Genomic DNA, 16,674 nt, shown 5'->3' on the forward strand with positions numbered 1-16,674 from the left:
CGGAGCGGGGACGGGGTAAAGCCCGAGGTCGGCCTGGGAGTCAGGAAGCCTGGCCCCTCGACGGAAGTGGAGTGAAGCGGCCCGGAAGTGAGGCGGTGTCTTCCCTTCCTTGGCGCGCCGAGGAGGCCTGAGGGACTGCGGGAGGTGGGGCGGGGAGCGGCAGGGTGGGAGCCAATCAGCTGCGGGGAGGGCGGGACTTCCTGCGCGGGGCTCGGAGCAGTTCGGTCGTCAGGCTCTTTGGTCCCGGCTCGTGTGGTAGCTGCGGCGGCGGCACCGTCTCCGTGAGGAGCGTGGAGCCATGACGTCAGCGTCCACAAAGGTTCGACCTCCTTCGCGGACAGCGCTCCCTCGCGGACACGGCAGCGCGGGCCCCCCGCTTAACTCTCGGCTCTTCCGCTCCGGACGCGTAATAACTTCGTATGGCCGAGCCGGGGGTGGGGCGTGGGGCTCCGGGCGGGAGGGCGCGCGCCGGCCCCCCGTAACGCTGCGCCGCCCCCAGGTCGGAGAGATCTTTTCCGCGGCTGGCGCCGCCTTCACGAAGCTCGGGGAGCTGACGATGCAGCTGCATCCCGTGGCCGACTCTTCCCCCGCGGGGTACGTGAGCCCGGGCTGCGATGTGGACGCTGAGAGCGGACGCTTGGACTCAGTCACAGACACGGACCCTCTCTAGGGCAGGGACGGATGTTAGTTTCTCTTTGTGCCTGGCACAGCGCAGAGTAGGGGTGGAATGAATGATTGTTGAGTGAGCGAATGAATGGCAGATGAAAATACAGACCGAGGCCCGTAACCCGGACTCGTATCTCGCCGTTCTACCCTGCTGCGAGCCAGCAGACCGCCACCAGCATCCGCCCCAGCTCACTGGCATTCCCTCACTGCTGCAGACTGTGTTCAGGGCTTCTGTTTGCAAGGCCCCCACTTGTTGAATAGGTTTCAGTGAGCTGTTTACAGCAACGTTCACGTTGATGGGGGAGAGAAGTGCTCTAAGGTGGTAGTGGTTGCAACTGCACGTGGTTGGGGGTCCTCAGGGTTCGCGGAGCCTTAAGAGGTTTTTGTTTTTTAAAGGAAGACCTCTTTTTGGATCCGTGGAAGGGGCTCCGTAGGTTGGGAGGAGGCGGTTGGTTGGCTGTGGAATGCATAACCTGTGGGCTGACTCCACACCCCTCCTCCCATTTTTGCTATCACCCCTCTCCCCTTCTGACAGTGCGAAGTGGACGGAGACGGAGATAGAGATGCTGAGGGCTGCTGTGAAGCGATTTGGGGACGATCTTAATCACATCAGCTGTGTCATCAAGGAACGGACAGTGTGAGGGAGGGTGGCTGGCAGAGAAAGGGGGGTGGGCAGCTGTTTTCCTCCTTACCCATTGTTCCATCTTCCTCAGAACTCCCAGTTCAACATCTTTCCTACTTTGTTGCCAGTTTTGTTAGCATCCCCTTGAGGACTGAAGGAATATAAGAATTGTCACAGTTGGTCAGAAGTTCCTAAAATGCTGTGGTAATCAGGATCTTCCAAGAATTTGATTTTAGGTTGCCTGAGATACTCAATTATTGTATTTGTTAATGGGAGTTCCCTGGTTACTTTTATAGATCTTTTGAGACTCTACTGCAGTGTTTTAGGGATACTGTGATTCTGAACTAGTTGATCAGGATCTACTAATAAATCTCAATCTACCTATAAGTTACCAAGCCTTACCTGATGGCCTTCCACATCCATACATCTCTCCCAGAAGAAAATTAGGGGATAGGCCTTTCCCACTACTTAGTTCAGGGAGTCCACTCTTCACACACCATCCACCCTGAATGCAAAGCTGCAGGAAAATGAGAACTTTACTAATGGGTTGGAGCCCTGTCCTGGGTTCTTATGAAGGGGGTCCCAGAATTCCTTCAGAGTTGCCCATAACTCCCACTCCGTCCCCCCCACCTCTCCCCTCCCCCGGCCTCTTCCCTCAGCTTCTCTGTTGACTCTTTTCCTAACCTGCTCTCTTTTCCTCAGGGCTCAGATAAAGGCCACTGTGAAACGCAAGGTATATGAAGACTCTGGCATCCCCCTTCCAGCTGAGTCCCCCAAGAAAGGGCCCAAGAAGGTGGCATCTGGTGTCTTGTCGCCTCCTCCAGCTGCCCCTCCAACCAGCAGCTCCAGTGTCCCTGAGGCTGGGGGCACCCCCATAAAGAAACAGAAGGCTGGTGAGGGCTGTGGAGTCGCTGCCTGGGGATTAAAGGTCCCATCTGAGGTTCAGTGAGAAAATTGGGCCTGGGTCAAGGAAGGAGAAATCTCTTCCTCTCCCTGTGGAGGTTTCCAGAGAAGGGGAGGGAGGAGCATGAAGCTTTGTGAAGCTGGGGGAGGTGGAGGGGCAGTCAGGGGAACCTAGAACCTAGCTTATGCCCCCCTACCAGATGTGACACTCAGTGCTCTGAATGACTCGGATGCCAACAGTGACCTGGTGGATATTGAAGGGCTAGGAGAAACTCCTTCAGCCAAGAAACTCAACTTCGACCAGGGTAGGAGTCCTCCTCCTCCCACACCAACTGAAGGGGTGGGGGAGGAAGTGCTCACCTCAGTGGTAGGGGAGGGTCTCAGCAGGAGCCCCTCCCCTGTACAGGGACTTTGGAAGAGAAGGGACTCTTGTACACAGGGCGGGGAATTGGGTCTGTCAGTAGCAGGATATTTGGGGGAAGTGGGAGTTGTCTTGAAAGTATATTTGGGGCTCGCTCCATCTCGGCCAATTTACTTTCTGTTCCAGACAGCCTGACCCTGGATTCTGGCCTTCTCATGACCTCTGCTGATCCTCCTCTACTCTCCCGCTGAGCCTCCTCTACTCTCCTGCTGAGCCTTCCACCTCTGACCTCTCGCTTCACCCTGGACCTGTGGATCGCCTGGGACTCTGAGCAAGGCCTGAGAGGATCAGAAGGCTGCTGGGGCTGTCCACCTTGATGTTCCGGTATAAGCATCAGCCCCCACCCTTTTGACCTCTATCTGATGTACATTTTTATACAGAACTCAATAAAGATTTCCCTCTCAGTTTGGTGCCGTCACCTTAACATTATTAACAGGAGAGGGCTGTTCCCTCTTCTCTGCTTAGCCATCAGGGGCTCAGCCCCTCCTTGTAGCTCTCGCCACCCTGCCTGGAGCAGCACAGCCAATATTGGCAGACTCGCTTCCCGGTGCCAATATTTCTGTGCTGCTAGAGCCAGGGGAGCTGGGTGTGGGCAACAAAGACTCCACTTTGCTCTCTGGAGGCAGAACTTACTCCCAGGGTCTCTGGCAGTCAGTATTCCTGAGCCTACCCTGGGGATTTTGGAAGGGCTGTTTCCGTGCTTTCATCCCTCCACCTTCTTCCACCACCTCGCAAGAAGCTCATCACAAGGCCCCAGATGTCTTTTGTGTCACTTCTCCGGGATGGCCTCCCAGGGTCAAGCCTCAGCGGTGCCTCCCCCACCCTCGCTCTAACACCACAGTGTGGTTTGGACGTGGCCACAGTGCCGTACAAACCACAGTGTGCTGCTGGGGCGGGAGCAGGACTGGGGTGGGTTGAGAGCAAGAGCACAAGACAGTGCTGTGAAGACCCCCACCATCACCACCAAGAGCAGGGAGATAGAGAAGGCTTAAAGGCAAACTTGGCCCCCAAAAAGGTTGGGGAAAACCAGGAACCAAGGATAGGAGTTGAGCAGGCAAGTGGGAAGAGAGAGGGACCTAGGGAATGAGTTCAGTGTAGTAAGATTGGAGCCATCTTCCCTCTGTAGGAACTCAGCTCAGAGGAGCCCTAGGGTAGGGTCAGAGGTGGAGGAAATAGGGAATGACTGGAGGGGACCAACAAACTGCCTCCTGACTCAGCAAGAGCAGGGACCCGAGGCTTCCTGTGTCCGTTCTTCCCCTCCCTAGGTCAGAACCCAAGAGAAAAGCAAGAAGAGACAGAGGGCCAAGGACAGCAGGGTTGGGAGTTGGCAGTCCAGAGGTGGTGGGGCCGGAACACGGTTGGGAGAGGGGGGCCGGAAGTCGCCCTGGGCCCTGGGCCTGCCACAAGATGGAGGCCAAAGGCAGGAAATGGAGGCCAGGGGGAAAGGGAGCAGCAGGGCCCAGGAAGAGGGCCATCTGGACCCGGGGTCCAGGTATTCAACCCCCAGCATTGTTTCCACTCCCCATGGCCCCCCAGGACCTGAGCCCCACCCCACAACAACCTCCATCAGCTCAGCCACAAGGCCCAGGCAGGCAGGCCCACCCCAGAGAGCCACGTTTAACTGAGACAAACATGCTTCTCCCCACCCCCCACCCTAGGCCTTTCCTCAGCCTTTTTCTCCTCTCCAGGACTTGATTTTTAAAAAGCACCCCTTAGAAAGCAAAATCCAAGGGCCAAAATCCCTTCTGCAAATCAAAATAATATCTTCTAAAACCCAAAAGTTATCTTCCCATATCCTATCCCACCTTTTACCGCCCCCCCTCCCGACACACCCCCAAAACTCTTAGCAATCAAAAAGATCTAAGGTGGTGTACATAAGCAATATTTTAAGGCCCCCAGGATGCCATTCCCCTTCCCCAAACCCCTATCTGTCCTACATCAAACTCTGCCAAGGCCTCCTGCTCCTCACACCACCCTCCCTAGCCCCCAAACTGCACAACTGCCCCCAGCTCCCACCCTCGGCAGAGCCTTTGTGGGGGTGAAAGAGAAATCAAACACTACCCTAATGGCTGGGGATGTTGGGGGGCTCTCTGATCTCAGCCTTTGGTTTCCATCTGGGGGTCTGAAGTTTAGGGGTATAAGAGAAAGCCTCTCCAACCATCCCCCCAATTCCAAGACTGACAAAGCCCAACCCCACCCCAACACGCACCTCCAAACCTCCCCCCCAACCGCCACGTCTCTCCTGAAAACAGGGGACACTTTCCTCCCCACTTACCTCAGCTACTCTCCCCTGAGATCCTGGTTCCCTATTTTGAAAGGAGCAAAATTTGGGGTGCATCCCTCACATTTGGGGTGCAGGAGAAAGGAGCTGCCCCAGTCGCATCGCTGGCCTCCTTCCTTTCGGCTGGCTCAGGGACTGGGGAGTGCCTTGGGGAGGGGGGACCCCCACAAGAGAGCTCAGGAGGGGGTTCCTCCACTCCCAGTCAGAATTGGGGACACCCCCCCAAAACACGTCCCAGCCCATCCGTCTCCAACTCGGCGGGAGAGGCAGCTGCAATGCCCCAGTCAGATTCCCCCAACACTACATTCCTCACCCCATCTAGAGGGGTCCCGGGGCCCTCAAAAAATCCCAAAAAAATCTAGGATGTTGGGAGGACGGTCCTGGACTAGATCCCCAAATTTGGGGTCCTCAGATACCCCCGTTTTTTCAGGAAAATTCCATCTTTCGCCTGCCTCCCGCCAGCCCTGCTCTGTCCCGATGCCAATTTTGGAAGTCACTCCCTCCTTCCTCCTCCCCGTCTCTCCAGGCCCCCCCGCTCGGGGGCTAGGGTCCAGGACACCTGGCTTCCAGACCGGGGGGCACTCCTCAAAGGGCGAGGGGCCAGGAGGTCAAGCTCATTGCCCCTGTCTTAAGGGAGCAGGAAAGCCCGATCCTCCCCACCCCTCCCCCCTGGCTGGTCTCGGTGGTGGTTTAGGAAAGCCTGGAGGATTGGAATCTGCCATTGCTGTTGCACAGGCAGCTTTTTTTCCTTGGGTTGGGGGGGTGGGCGGTGGGAGGGAGAGAGGGGAGGAGAGCCGAAGAGAGCAGGGACCCAGGCGTGAAGAGCTGGCCTGGCTTACCCTCTAGCCCCTGCTGCCGTTGGGAACCCCTCCCCCCCTCATCTCACCCACACTCCCAGTCCTCTGTCTGCTTTCTGTTTGGGGCTCTTATCCTAGAAAATCAGGGTACAAGAATTTACCTCCTTATACCTCACCCACCACCACCTCTCCTCACCACAGTTCCAACAGTACTGCCCTGGTAGGGGTGTCCACTTTACCAAGAGACACCCCATTTTCTTTCACCTTCCTCCAGACTAAGGTGTGCTCCCTTGAGAAACTGGGGTTCAGAGTCTGAAACCACCTTTTCTCCCTCAGGTCTATCCAGGCCACATAGTTATAAGAGGAGACACCATGCCCTTTCCAAATTTCTCCCTTCAAATCCTGGGCTTATTTGGGGGTTCACTAAAGAAATTTCTTGAATCTTGGGTGAGAGAGTTAAAAGCAAAAGACACCCCAAACCAGAATCATGCTCCAAATTAAATGTACCCCTAATCAATCTCATATTATGATCCATCCCTTAGCTTCACCAAATGCACCCAAAAGAATGATAAGATACCCCAAAATAAAGACACCCCAAAACTTTAGTCCCATACCCTGGGGCCCTCACCATGTTTCTCCCCCCGGAAAAAGCTTCATGGCTATGCATGCATACACAGGAATATCCCTCTCTCAAAGTGTTTCCAAATAATTCAAATATAAAACTTTGCTCCCCAGCTCCTGGTACCCCCAATCACAGAAAGCCTTCAAACCTGCTCCCAGCTTCTCATTATATTCCACCTCAAAATAATTTTAAAATAACTCCAAGTTGAATTTCATGTCTCCAACAATCTAATCTAAACCTCAAAATTTATATGGCACCCCAAAACAGGCCACACCCCAAAATCAGCATGAACACTCTGCCTCTCCTGATAGTCCAAAATGACAGAGAGAGGTGCAATCTCCAGTTACGGTGTTGGAACCCCCAGAACTAATATAGCTTCAAAATCAGCGCCATGCCTCAAACTTACCATAGGCCCTCGAGGCTGAATGCAGCGCCCAGTGCCCATCCGATTGAATCAAATCAACACCCCATATCATATAGGCACCCCACAACAGATCACACTCCATCCTGACACCAAAGGGAGTCCCTAGTCTAATTCCCACCTCCGAACTGGGCAGAGACCAAAGTCACCCTCACATGCCAAAGCCACTTCACCATCCTGAATCCTTAGTGGTCCCCAATTCCCAGCTTCTCAGCTGTTCTTTTGTGCACTCAAATAAAGACACACTCGAATCGGAAGGGGAGGGCCCCAGGCCTGGATATGCAGCTCCATGGACAGTCCACGGTCAGTCATTCCTGGCAACTGTGTCCTGAGCCCAAATCCGAGGAGCTCCTGCTTTGCAGCTGGACTCAGCTCTGCGCCCCCCATCCGACCCCCCCCCCAGCCAAGTTCTCCCCAAACAAAATATGCGGGTGTGACCCATCTCTGCCTGTCAGTTCAGGGACTTAAAATGAGGCTTGTCAGACCCCTCCTGCCCTCTCTCCCTCCTCCCTGTTTTCCCTTCTCTCAGTTTACCCCACCCAACTCTCATATTAACGCCCACTAAAAATTCACCTCAAAAGACATCTGGATAATAGTGTCCAGCTTAATGAGAACAGAACCCCGTGTGCTCCCAGGCTCGGGCCGGCTCCTTGTGCCCCCGCCCCCCACTCCCCTCGCTCCCAAAGCCCGCGGATTTCTCACCTCAGGTAGGAACCCCAGCCTGAGGGAAAGTCCCCTCGCTCCCCTAACTCTACCTCCCTCCGTCCAACCCTAGTCCCCTCCTAGGAGACGGAGCTGCAAAATAAACCAGAGCAAATGGGAGGAGGCCAAAGGTTTCAGCCGCCCAGACCGAATCGATCCTGCGCCCGGTCCGAGCGCACCCCCAGCCGGGTGGAGACGACCGGCCCAGGCGAGGCTAGTGCTCGTCCGCCCCCTCGTGGAAGGAGCCGAGCATTGCCGAGCTTTGCCTACTTGCCGCGCTGGACCCCGGCGTCCCGCCAGCCTCAAAGCGGGGCCGACGGGCGGGTGCCCGAGGCCCTCGTGAGCTGGGATTGGGGGAGAGCGAGCGGGCTTTGGGCGGGAGTCCGTCTCTCTGGATCCCTAAAAGGATTCAGAAGAGAGTCGAGAGCGAAAGACCGGACACCTAGGACTCCGGGCGTCTCTCGGCCCCCACCCGGGGCTTTCCCCACCTCCTCGAGGGGAAGCAGCTGGCGGAGCCGTCCGGTCGCAGGACAATGGAAGGAAACGAACTCGAAATCATATCCGCCCTCTCCCTACCCCTCCCGGTCAGAGCCCCCCTTTTTGTAGGCCCCGCTAGAGGAACCTGTCATTCACACTGCACCCTCCCGCTGTCGGAGACCCCAAGGGAGCCCGCTGTCCCCTGCCCGAACCTGGCGCCTCGTTGAGCGCCCCCCCTTCTGTCCCCTAACACAGGGGCGTTTAGCTGTATTCACTTTCTCCTGCAGCAGGCTCCGGGCACCTTCCTCCTAGAGCCAACACACCAGTTGTCGCTGTCCCGGGCCCTCCGACGACTCAGGTCTCCCACATTTCCAATCTCGATATCCCTAACCTCCTCCCCAATTCCCCTATCCCCATCCTTGGCTCCACTTTCAGTGACCCCAGCCCCCTCCGTTACGACCACACCCCGTGTTTCTGAGGTCCCGCCCTCGAGACCAAGACCCCGCCCCGGGCTCGCCATCTGGAGAGTTAGGGAGGAAGGAAGGATACAGACCCAGGCGTTCACCCCACCTCCACCCCCGCCCCCGACATCCCGGCCAGATAAAGGAGCAGAGGCCAAGAGGGAAGAGAGACCCCGCCCCCCCGAGAAGAGAAGCCGCAGCCCCTGCAGGACGGGGGTAAGAACGAGACACAGGGAGCCAGACTCCTGGATACCCCAAGAGGGTTGGGGCTTGCTGATGGTAGCGAGGATGAATCCCAGAAATAGGGCTAGACTAGGGACCGGGGACAAGGGAAGAGCAGGGAGCTTCGACAGGGATGTGGGGGTGTGGACCGCAGGCCGTGTGGGGTCTCTGGGCAGGGTGAGACTCATGTGCGCGGCGAAGCGGAGGGGCCTGCCCGTGCTGCAGGGGCACTAGGCACCCAGCTGAGGGCACTGCGCGCCGGATACCCCACGCTCGCCATCGACAGTGGCGTGGGAGCCTTCACCTCGCTGCAAGCGCCGTGGGATCTAGAGGAGGGAAAAGAGCGATGGGTGAAGGCAGAATGAACAAGATGGCTTTAAGTGAGGCTGCGCGTGCCGGGTGCCTGGATCCCTGAGAGGGGCCCTGTCCACGACACCCGCAGGCCGGCGCCGCGATGGGTTCCGCCGCTGGCCCAGAGGGAGCGCTGGGCTACGTCCGCGAGTTCACGCGCCACTCCTCCGACGTGCTGGGCAACCTGAATGAGCTGCGCCTGCGCGGGATCCTCACTGACGTCACGCTGCTGGTTGGCGGGCAACCCCTCAGAGCACACAAGGCAGTTCTTATCGCCTGCAGGTTCGAGGGCTGGGGCCAGTAGGGTGGGACGGGACCAGATGGGAACGGAACGGAGCCATAAGGCCACTGAGAGGGAATCCAAAGCGAGCCTTCCAGAAGCATGAGGCTGAGCATCCCAGAATTGGGGGCGGTGCTTTCTAAAGCGGCTCACGTCTCCCTTGTACCCAGCCCCCCAAATGACCTATCTGCCCTCTCTCCAGTGGCTTCTTCTATTCAATTTTCCGGGGCCGTGCGGGAGTAGGGGTGGACGTCCTCTCCCTGCCCGGGGGCCCCGAAGCAGGAGGCTTCGCTCCTCTTCTGGACTTCATGTACACTTCACGCCTGCGCCTCTCTCCGGCCACTGCACCAGCTGTCCTTGCGGCTGCCACCTACTTGCAGATGGAACACGTGGTCCAGGCATGCCACCGCTTCATCCAGGCAAGGTGAGGGAGCCCCAGCTCGGTGTTCTCTGGGGGTGAGATGGCGCCCCAGGTGTCAACGGCAAAGGCAAAGATCCTGGAAATAGCACTAATGTCCATTACACTTTCCCCAGCTACGAACCTCTGGGCATCTCTCTACGGCCCCTGGAAGCAGAACCCCCCACACCTCCAACAGCTCCTCCACCGGGCAGTCCCAGGTGCTCCGAAGGGCACCCAGACCCACCTACTGAGTCTCGAAGCTGCAGTCAAGGCCCCCCTAGTCCGGCCAGCCCAGACCCCAAGGCCTGCAACTGGAAAAAGTACAAGTTCATCGTGCTAAACTCTCAGGCCTCCCAAGCAGGGAAACTGGTGGGGGAGACGAGTTCTGGTCAACCTTGCCCCCAAGCTAGGCTCTCCAGTGGAGATGAGGCCTCCAGCAGCAGCAGCAGCAGCAGCAGCAGTAGTGAAGAAGGACCCATTCCTGGTCCCCAGAGCAGGTACAGAATACGAAACCCCAAGAATTTGTAGAGGTTGGCCTCAGCTAGGAGGTAGTGCCATTGGGCCTGTATGATCAGGAGGCAGGGAGATGGGACGTGGGTTTCAGAAACACTAGCCCCCCTTCAGGAGTTGGCCAGACGGCAGACTGACTTAGTAGGGTGGGACTTTGGCAGCACAATGGATATGGCTCTTCGGTCAATACTGGCTAATCTCTAGAGGGTAGGCCTTTGGCTCCAAGTTCTCCCAGAGAGAACCCCTCTCCAAATAATCTCTAACCCTTTTGTCTGGGCCTTGCCATCTGTCTAGGGTCTCTCTGACTGCTGCCAAATATGGGGCTCCAACCAATACCCCCCATCTCCTCACACCCCGGGCTCAAGAGATCACTAGACCCTTCTCAGAGCGGGCTCATCCACCTCCAGGTAAGAGTCCCTCTTTCCTGGCTTTTCTCCTATGACTCCTCCAGACCAGTTGGGCCAAAAGACCTCAGGAAAGACCTGTCCAATGGTTCCTAAACTTTACTGCCAATTAGAATCACCTGGGAAGCTTTAATACTCCAATTGCCCAGGTCACACCCCATAGATCAGAATGTTTGGAAGTGGGAACCAGGCATCACTACTTTTTAAAGCTCCTCAGGTGCTTCCAATGAGCAGCAAAATTTGGGATTTCTGGCCTATCGCCATGGAGGGCAGAGAGGTCGGCCAAGGGCTTCTCAGGGCCTCTCTGGCAGGCTGTCATTCAGAGTGGTGCAAGAGAAGAGAGAGAAATGGAAACCTCCACCCACTAGCAGGGGCCTCCACCTACCACCATCACTATTGAGGAAGAAATTAGCAGAGTGAAGTCAGACAGATGTAGAGTAAGATCTTGGCTCATCTTTTTTCTAACCATGTGGCATAGGGCATGTCAAGTGAGCCCCAGAAGCCATAACAGTAACTTGGGAAAAAGAAAACCTACTACTGTGTGGTTTGAGGATTCACTGGTACCTAGAAAACCTGCAATAAGTAACTATGGTTATCATTCCCCACTCTCCTTCCCAGGAAGTGAATTTTTCAGCTGCCACAATTGTGAGACTGTGGCTGGGTGCTCATCGGGGCTGGACCCCTTGGCTCCTGGGGATGAGGACAAGCCCTACAAGTGCCAGCTCTGCCGCTCCGCTTTCCGCTACAAAGGCAACCTGGCCAGTCACCGCACGGTGCACACAGGTAGGGGAGGAGAGGGCCTGGTCTTCGCGCCCTCAGCTGTCCTAGGGCAAAGTCCCTTACCTCCCTTTCTCCCTGCCTCCAGGGGAAAAGCCCTACCACTGCTCCATCTGCGGAGCCCGTTTTAACCGGCCGGCTAACCTGAAAACGCACAGCCGCATCCATTCGGGAGAGAAGCCCTATAAGTGTGAGACGTGCGGCTCGCGCTTTGTGCAGGTGGGGAGCCAGGCTCCGATCCGAATCAAAGGGAAATTCGCAAGAGGGCGGGCCGGGCCATCAGAGAGGGTTCTGTCGCTCCCAAAGGCGTGCTCTGAAGTCTCCTCCCCTCCCAGGTAGCGCATCTGCGCGCGCATGTGCTGATCCACACCGGGGAGAAGCCCTATCCTTGCCCCACCTGCGGGACCCGCTTCCGCCACCTACAGACCCTCAAGAGCCACGTTCGCATCCACACGGGAGAGAAGCCTTACCATGTGGGTACCGGCCTGGCCTGGCCCGGCCCAAAGCCTTAGAATTAACTCCCCTGGGCTGGCTGGTTGGCTCACTCGGTTAGAGCGTGGTGCTGATAAACCCCAAGGTCAAGGGTTCGGATTCCCACACCGGCCAGCCGCCAAAAAAAGAAAGAAAACAAATTACCTCCCGTTTACCTGGGGGCGGAGCTCTGGGAGCAGAGGGTCTTGCCCTTCCTAGATCTCTTGGAAATGGGCAGCGGCCTGAAAGAGTCTGAGCGAAGGGGGCGGGGGGGGGGGTAGATGTAAAAGTTACGCCCCTGGACTGGGCGCTACTTTCCCGGAGAGGTACCAGCGGGTGGGAAAACCTTTGCTAAATAAGGCGGGGCCTGTCTCCTGGGCAGCCCTGAGGATTTGGGAGGATGCGAGGCCCAAAACAGCTAATTTTAGGCAGAGAGTTGGACAGTTCCTCCTCCCTCGATGCCTAAAATGCGGTTGTGGGTGGGGAGGGACCTGACCTGGCTGTCCTCCCACAGTGCAACCCCTGCGGCCTGCATTTCCGGCACAAGAGTCAACTGCGGCTCCATCTGCGCCAGAAACACGGAGCTGCTACCAACACCAAAGTGCACTACCACATTCTAGGGGGGCCCTAGCCGAGCAAGGGTCCAGACCCCACTCGCTTCCTGGGGGCCAGGAAAGCCGCAGTCTCAGGCTGGTTTCCCTGTCAGGCTTGGGCACTCTGGCATGAGAAATTGCTGCCACCTTAATTTCTCACTGGGGAGAGCAGGGGTGGCAGATCCTGGCTAGATCTGCCTCTGTTTTGCTGGTCAAAACCTCTTCCCCACAATACAAATTGTCTCTGAGGAGAGAGCTAGCTAGGGGCTGGGGGAGGGGAGAGTCTGGATGCCTGATTTCCTTAAGGGAACAGCCCTCCACCTGTGGCCCCCCCATCTCATCCAGTTTATCTGTAAATATAATTTATTGTGGCCTTTGGGTGGCACCAGAGGCTTCATTCTACTGCATCTTCCACTTCCTTCTCCCACATGTGTGACCAAAAGTGACCTGAAATACAGAAGGTGAGGTCACATCTCTGCTGGCAGAGATTATTAGCACTTGGCTCTCTCCTTTGGCTTCAGTGCTTTATATTATTATTATCATAACTTTTATCTTTAGAATTGTTCTTTCCCTGTTTGCTTGTTGGTTTAAAATGGAGAAAGGGGTTCTTTTTTTTTTTTTTTTTTTTAAAAGATGACCGGTAAGGGGATCTTAACCCTTGGCTTGGTGTTGTCAGCACCACGCTCACCCAGTGAGCATCCGGCCATCCCTATATGGGATCCGAACCCGTGGCCTTGGTGTTATCAGCACCGCACTCTACCGAGTGAGCCACGGGCCGGCCCCGAGAAAGGGGTTCTTTTTTTTTTTTTTTCTTAAAAGATGACCGGGAAGGGGATCTTAACCCTTGGCTTGGTGTTGTCAGCACCACGCTCACCCAGTGAGCATCCGGCCATCCCTATATGGGATCCGAACCCGTGGCCTTGGTGTTATCAGCACCGCACTCTACCGAGTGAGCCACGGGCCGGCCCCGAGAAAGGGGTTCTTTTTTTTTTTTTTTCTTAAAAGATGACCGGGAAGGGGATCTTAACCCTTGGCTTGGTGTTGTCAGCACCACGCTCACCCAGTGAGCATCCGGCCATCCCTATATGGGATCCGAACCCGTGGCCTTGGTGTTATCAGCACCGCACTCTACCGAGTGAGCCACGGGCCGGCCCCGAGAAAGGGGTTCTTTGTGTCCTGCCCCTCCAATTCTAGGTCTGGAACCTTTATTTGTTCTAGGGTAGCTCTGGGAACACGTGGGATGGTGGAAATGGGTCAGGAACCCTCTCTGGTATTCTGGATGTTGAAGATTCTCTAGCAGGCTAGAACTGGATATAGACTTTTCTCTGTTCTTCAGTGGTGATAGGAACTTTTATGGTGAGCACGAAATGAAGGTAATAAATGCCTCCTGGAGGCTGTGGGTGTGGGGGCTGGATTCAGCATCACTCTGACTGGCGGCTGGTAGTCTTTCCTGTAAGATGGTCCAGATCCCAGATTGTCCCATTAATCTGGAAACCTGGGTTTGGTTCCACTCTATCCCTCTATCATGGTAGAGCCCACCCAGGGGCTTGAGTTGAGCCTATAATCCTCCCACTGGAGCCTGTTCTTAGCACTGAGTTGATCCCTCCATGGGGGAGAGATCTAAAATTCCTTATTAGACATGATATGACCTTTCCTGATTCCTCCCAGTCTCCATAAATGTTATGATCTAGGGGAGAATTACAAAACTCTTTACCTTGACTAGATGGTAGAGTCATGACCCATTCTTTACTTCAGAGGCATCTGGGTTTGAATATTCCTTGGGGTTCTGTCTACCTGAGAGGAGCCCCTTCTTCCTTTAGTGGGTTTTTGGATATCTTCTGGCAAGTGTCCAGATGCCAGAAACTTCTTTGCCTCTAGAAGTCACAGGTGCTTGGTAACTATCTTACCTTAGAAAAGCTGGGTCTGTGACCCCGTATTCCCATCACTGCATTCCTGTTTGGAACCGGTGAATGCACTAGAACCTTCCACAGGCAGAGAAAAGGGGCTGAGTTCCATTCTGGGTTTGCTGTAGTTTGGGATTAGGATTAGGATTAGGATTATTGTTGGGATTAGAGATTTAAAAGATTGACTGACTGATGGGCCCAAGCCCCTTCTAGTGGATCAAGTTTCCAGATAGAATTAAGAGATTGGTTGAGGGGTGCAGTTTCTGGTGTAGGCCAGATAGGAGGAAAGTTAGGAATCGGGTTGCTTTTTGGCTGGGTGGAATGTCTGGAATGTTAGATGATACTCTGAAGCCTTGGTGTGTAGTTCTGCCCCTTGTTGCTCTGGGGCCTATCTGATTATGGGACATGGGGTGGGGGGTGGGGGCAAGAAGCACTTTTGAATTTGTGGGGTGGAACTTCCTCAAGATAAGTCAGTACTGATGGCTGTCACTTGGGTACTGGTGAGAAAGACACTCTTCTCCTCTCTCTATCACTACTGCAGAATGGAAGAAGGAGAGAGGGAAAGCAGAGGAAAGACGTGAGAAAGAAACATGATTTCCATTTAGCAGACTGGATGTGCAGGTGGAGAGTGCCTGGGTGTGGAGGTGTGAGATCTTGCAAGATCAGATCCTTGGAATAAAGAAGCCTCTCTGTGCTGCCTGCTGTGTCCTAGGTTCTTGCCTACTGGAGAATTGCGGGGGGGGCGGGGGCAGAGAAGAGGGTTCTCCCTTCTTGGATAGTGTCTTGGGTTCTGTGCCCGTTCCACTGTCCAATCCCCCCAGACATTTTAAATGGTTCTTGTTATCCCCTTCCCTGCCCTTGCCTTCCGGTTTATTGTGTAGGAACCAGTGACTTCATGAAGTTTCTCCGGAGCCACCTGCATCCTGCTGCTCTGATGTCACTTCCTGCATAAGGTGTAGAGATTGCAGGGAGAAACCAGGAAGCCGCTAATAATACCAAGAGGCTAGGGGATGCATCTGTGCTGGAGATCTTAATGCATGGGACACCCCACCACCACCAAGGAAAATGGATAGGACTTGGGTCCCATAAGGGCAACAGGGACTGGAGGTGGCAGTGAGAAGGCCATGTGTGTGGTTAAAGCCAACATGCCAACTCCACCCTTCCCTCAGCAATGGTATCTTGGAATCTATCCAGTGTCCAGTGTATAGGTCTCTCCCACCCTTTCCTTTTCCTGTGTGTGTCCTGGGTGCTCAGCTCTGTTCAGGTCCATGGGCAAAGGTCACTAATTCTTTTTTTTTTTTTTTTTTTTTTTAAAGATGACCGGTAAGGGGATCTTAACCCTTGACTTGGTGTTGTCAGCACCACGCTCACCCAGTGAGCTAACCGGCCATCCCTATATGGGATCCGAACCCGGGGCCTTGGTGTTATCAGCACCGAACTCTCCCGAGTGAGCCACGGGCTGGCCCAAAGGTCACTCACTAATTCTGATATTACTTCCCTTTGGGCCTTAAATTTCTCATCTGTGAAAAAAGTTAGTTAACATGGTCTCTGCAGTTCCCTCCAACATTTACAATTTGTGGTTGTGTTTCTCAGTCTTTTAAAACCCATGACCTGGATTAGATTTTAAAAAATAAAACAGCAAAAAACAAAAACTAAACTAAAACCTTCGTTCACCTTCCATTACAGCTTAACCCCTGTTGAGAATAAGACCAGCTAATATTGCTTATCTCCTGTTACATGTCAGTATTTTAGTGCATGGATTTTCTAATTTAACCCTCCTGGCAACCCTAAAAAGTAGGTACTACTCTTATCCCCAATTTACAGATGAGAGGTTCAATATCTTAACCAAGTTAATAAGTGAAGTCAAGATTTGAATTGATATGATTTTAAAGCCTGAGCTCTTAACATCTATGTAATTCAGCAACACCAATATCTGCATCTTTGGCATTTTCCCCACTAGCTAATGTTTTGACTCCACTTACAAAGAAATATACATTTATGTGTGTGTATATATATATGGTTTGGTGGGTATGATTATTTTTATTTCCCACATCATATGAAATTATATGGTTCAATATGCTTTCTGAACATACACAGTCTCCCTCCGTATCCCCCTCTCCTTTGACTCTTTCCCCACTAATCTAGGTATGTACCCTTGAGCCCAAGATTAGGGTCCTGGAGAGCTTGACTCATAATGAAGGAACAGAAAGCCTAAGCCATTCGTGCTACGAGGACAGGGGTCGGTTTGGGGGTCAGTAGGAGGACTAAGGAGTGCTTGGTAGAGAGACCTGAGTACTGGTTGGGTAGGAGGACTGATTGCCGCAGTGGCCAGGGTCATAGCTTGTCTCTATCCCATCGTGAGATTAAAAAAAAAAAAAAAAAAAAAAAA

The 16,674-nt window shown here is 54.4% G+C and overlaps 2 protein-coding genes across 6 annotated transcripts; both read left to right on the forward strand.

The window, feature by feature from the left end:
* The first annotated feature begins 159 nt into the window (after positions 1 to 159).
* On the forward strand, positions 160 to 3,016 carry LOC103587112 (chromosome unknown open reading frame, human C17orf49). Of its 5 annotated transcripts, none has more exons than XM_008568526.1 (6): positions 166 to 319; positions 500 to 594; positions 1,202 to 1,303; positions 1,991 to 2,181; positions 2,392 to 2,496; positions 2,739 to 3,016. In XM_008568526.1, exons 1-6 carry the CDS (start codon positions 299 to 301, stop codon positions 2,801 to 2,803), a joined length of 579 nt encoding a protein of 192 aa, XP_008566748.1. In that variant the 5' UTR covers positions 166 to 298; the 3' UTR covers positions 2,804 to 3,016. The 5 variants fall into 5 exon arrangements, with proteins under 5 accessions (XP_008566767.1, XP_008566760.1, XP_008566748.1 ...); XM_008568533.1 differs by having other exon boundaries at positions 171 to 319; positions 2,743 to 3,016; XM_008568545.1 differs by lacking the exon at positions 2,392 to 2,496 and having other exon boundaries at positions 160 to 319.
* A 5,559-nt stretch (positions 3,017 to 8,575) lies between these two features.
* BCL6B (B-cell CLL/lymphoma 6, member B) lies at positions 8,576 to 12,419 on the forward strand. The gene is made up of 9 exons (XM_008568563.1): positions 8,576 to 8,589; positions 9,038 to 9,228; positions 9,429 to 9,650; positions 9,761 to 10,123; positions 10,431 to 10,543; positions 11,159 to 11,323; positions 11,406 to 11,536; positions 11,653 to 11,790; positions 12,303 to 12,419. Exons 2-9 carry the CDS (start codon positions 9,050 to 9,052, stop codon positions 12,417 to 12,419), a joined length of 1,428 nt encoding a protein of 475 aa, XP_008566785.1. The 5' UTR covers positions 8,576 to 8,589; positions 9,038 to 9,049.
* The last annotated feature ends 4,255 nt before the right edge of the window (positions 12,420 to 16,674 follow it).

Source organism: Galeopterus variegatus, unplaced genomic scaffold (genome assembly GCF_000696425.1).
Source record: "Galeopterus variegatus unplaced genomic scaffold, G_variegatus-3.0.2 Scaffold25, whole genome shotgun sequence".
NCBI classification, from domain to species: domain Eukaryota; kingdom Metazoa; phylum Chordata; class Mammalia; order Dermoptera; family Cynocephalidae; genus Galeopterus; species Galeopterus variegatus.

Coding starts and splice junctions, on each gene's coding strand:
- LOC103587112 (XM_008568526.1), top strand. CDS start 299: ATGACGTCAGCGTCCACAAAG. Junction 320..499: donor TGACGTCAGCGTCCACAAAG/GTTCGACCTCCT, acceptor CGCCGCCCCCAG/GTCGGAGAGATCTTTTCCGC. Junction 1,304..1,990: donor GTCATCAAGGAACGGACAGT/GTGAGGGAGGGT, acceptor TCTTTTCCTCAG/GGCTCAGATAAAGGCCACTG.
- BCL6B (XM_008568563.1), top strand. CDS start 9,050: ATGGGTTCCGCCGCTGGCCCAGAGGGAGCGCTGGGCTACGTCCGCGAG. Junction 10,124..10,430: donor ATTCCTGGTCCCCAGAGCAG/GTACAGAATACG, acceptor CCATCTGTCTAG/GGTCTCTCTGACTGCTGCCA. Junction 10,544..11,158: donor GCGGGCTCATCCACCTCCAG/GTAAGAGTCCCT, acceptor TCTCCTTCCCAG/GAAGTGAATTTTTCAGCTGC.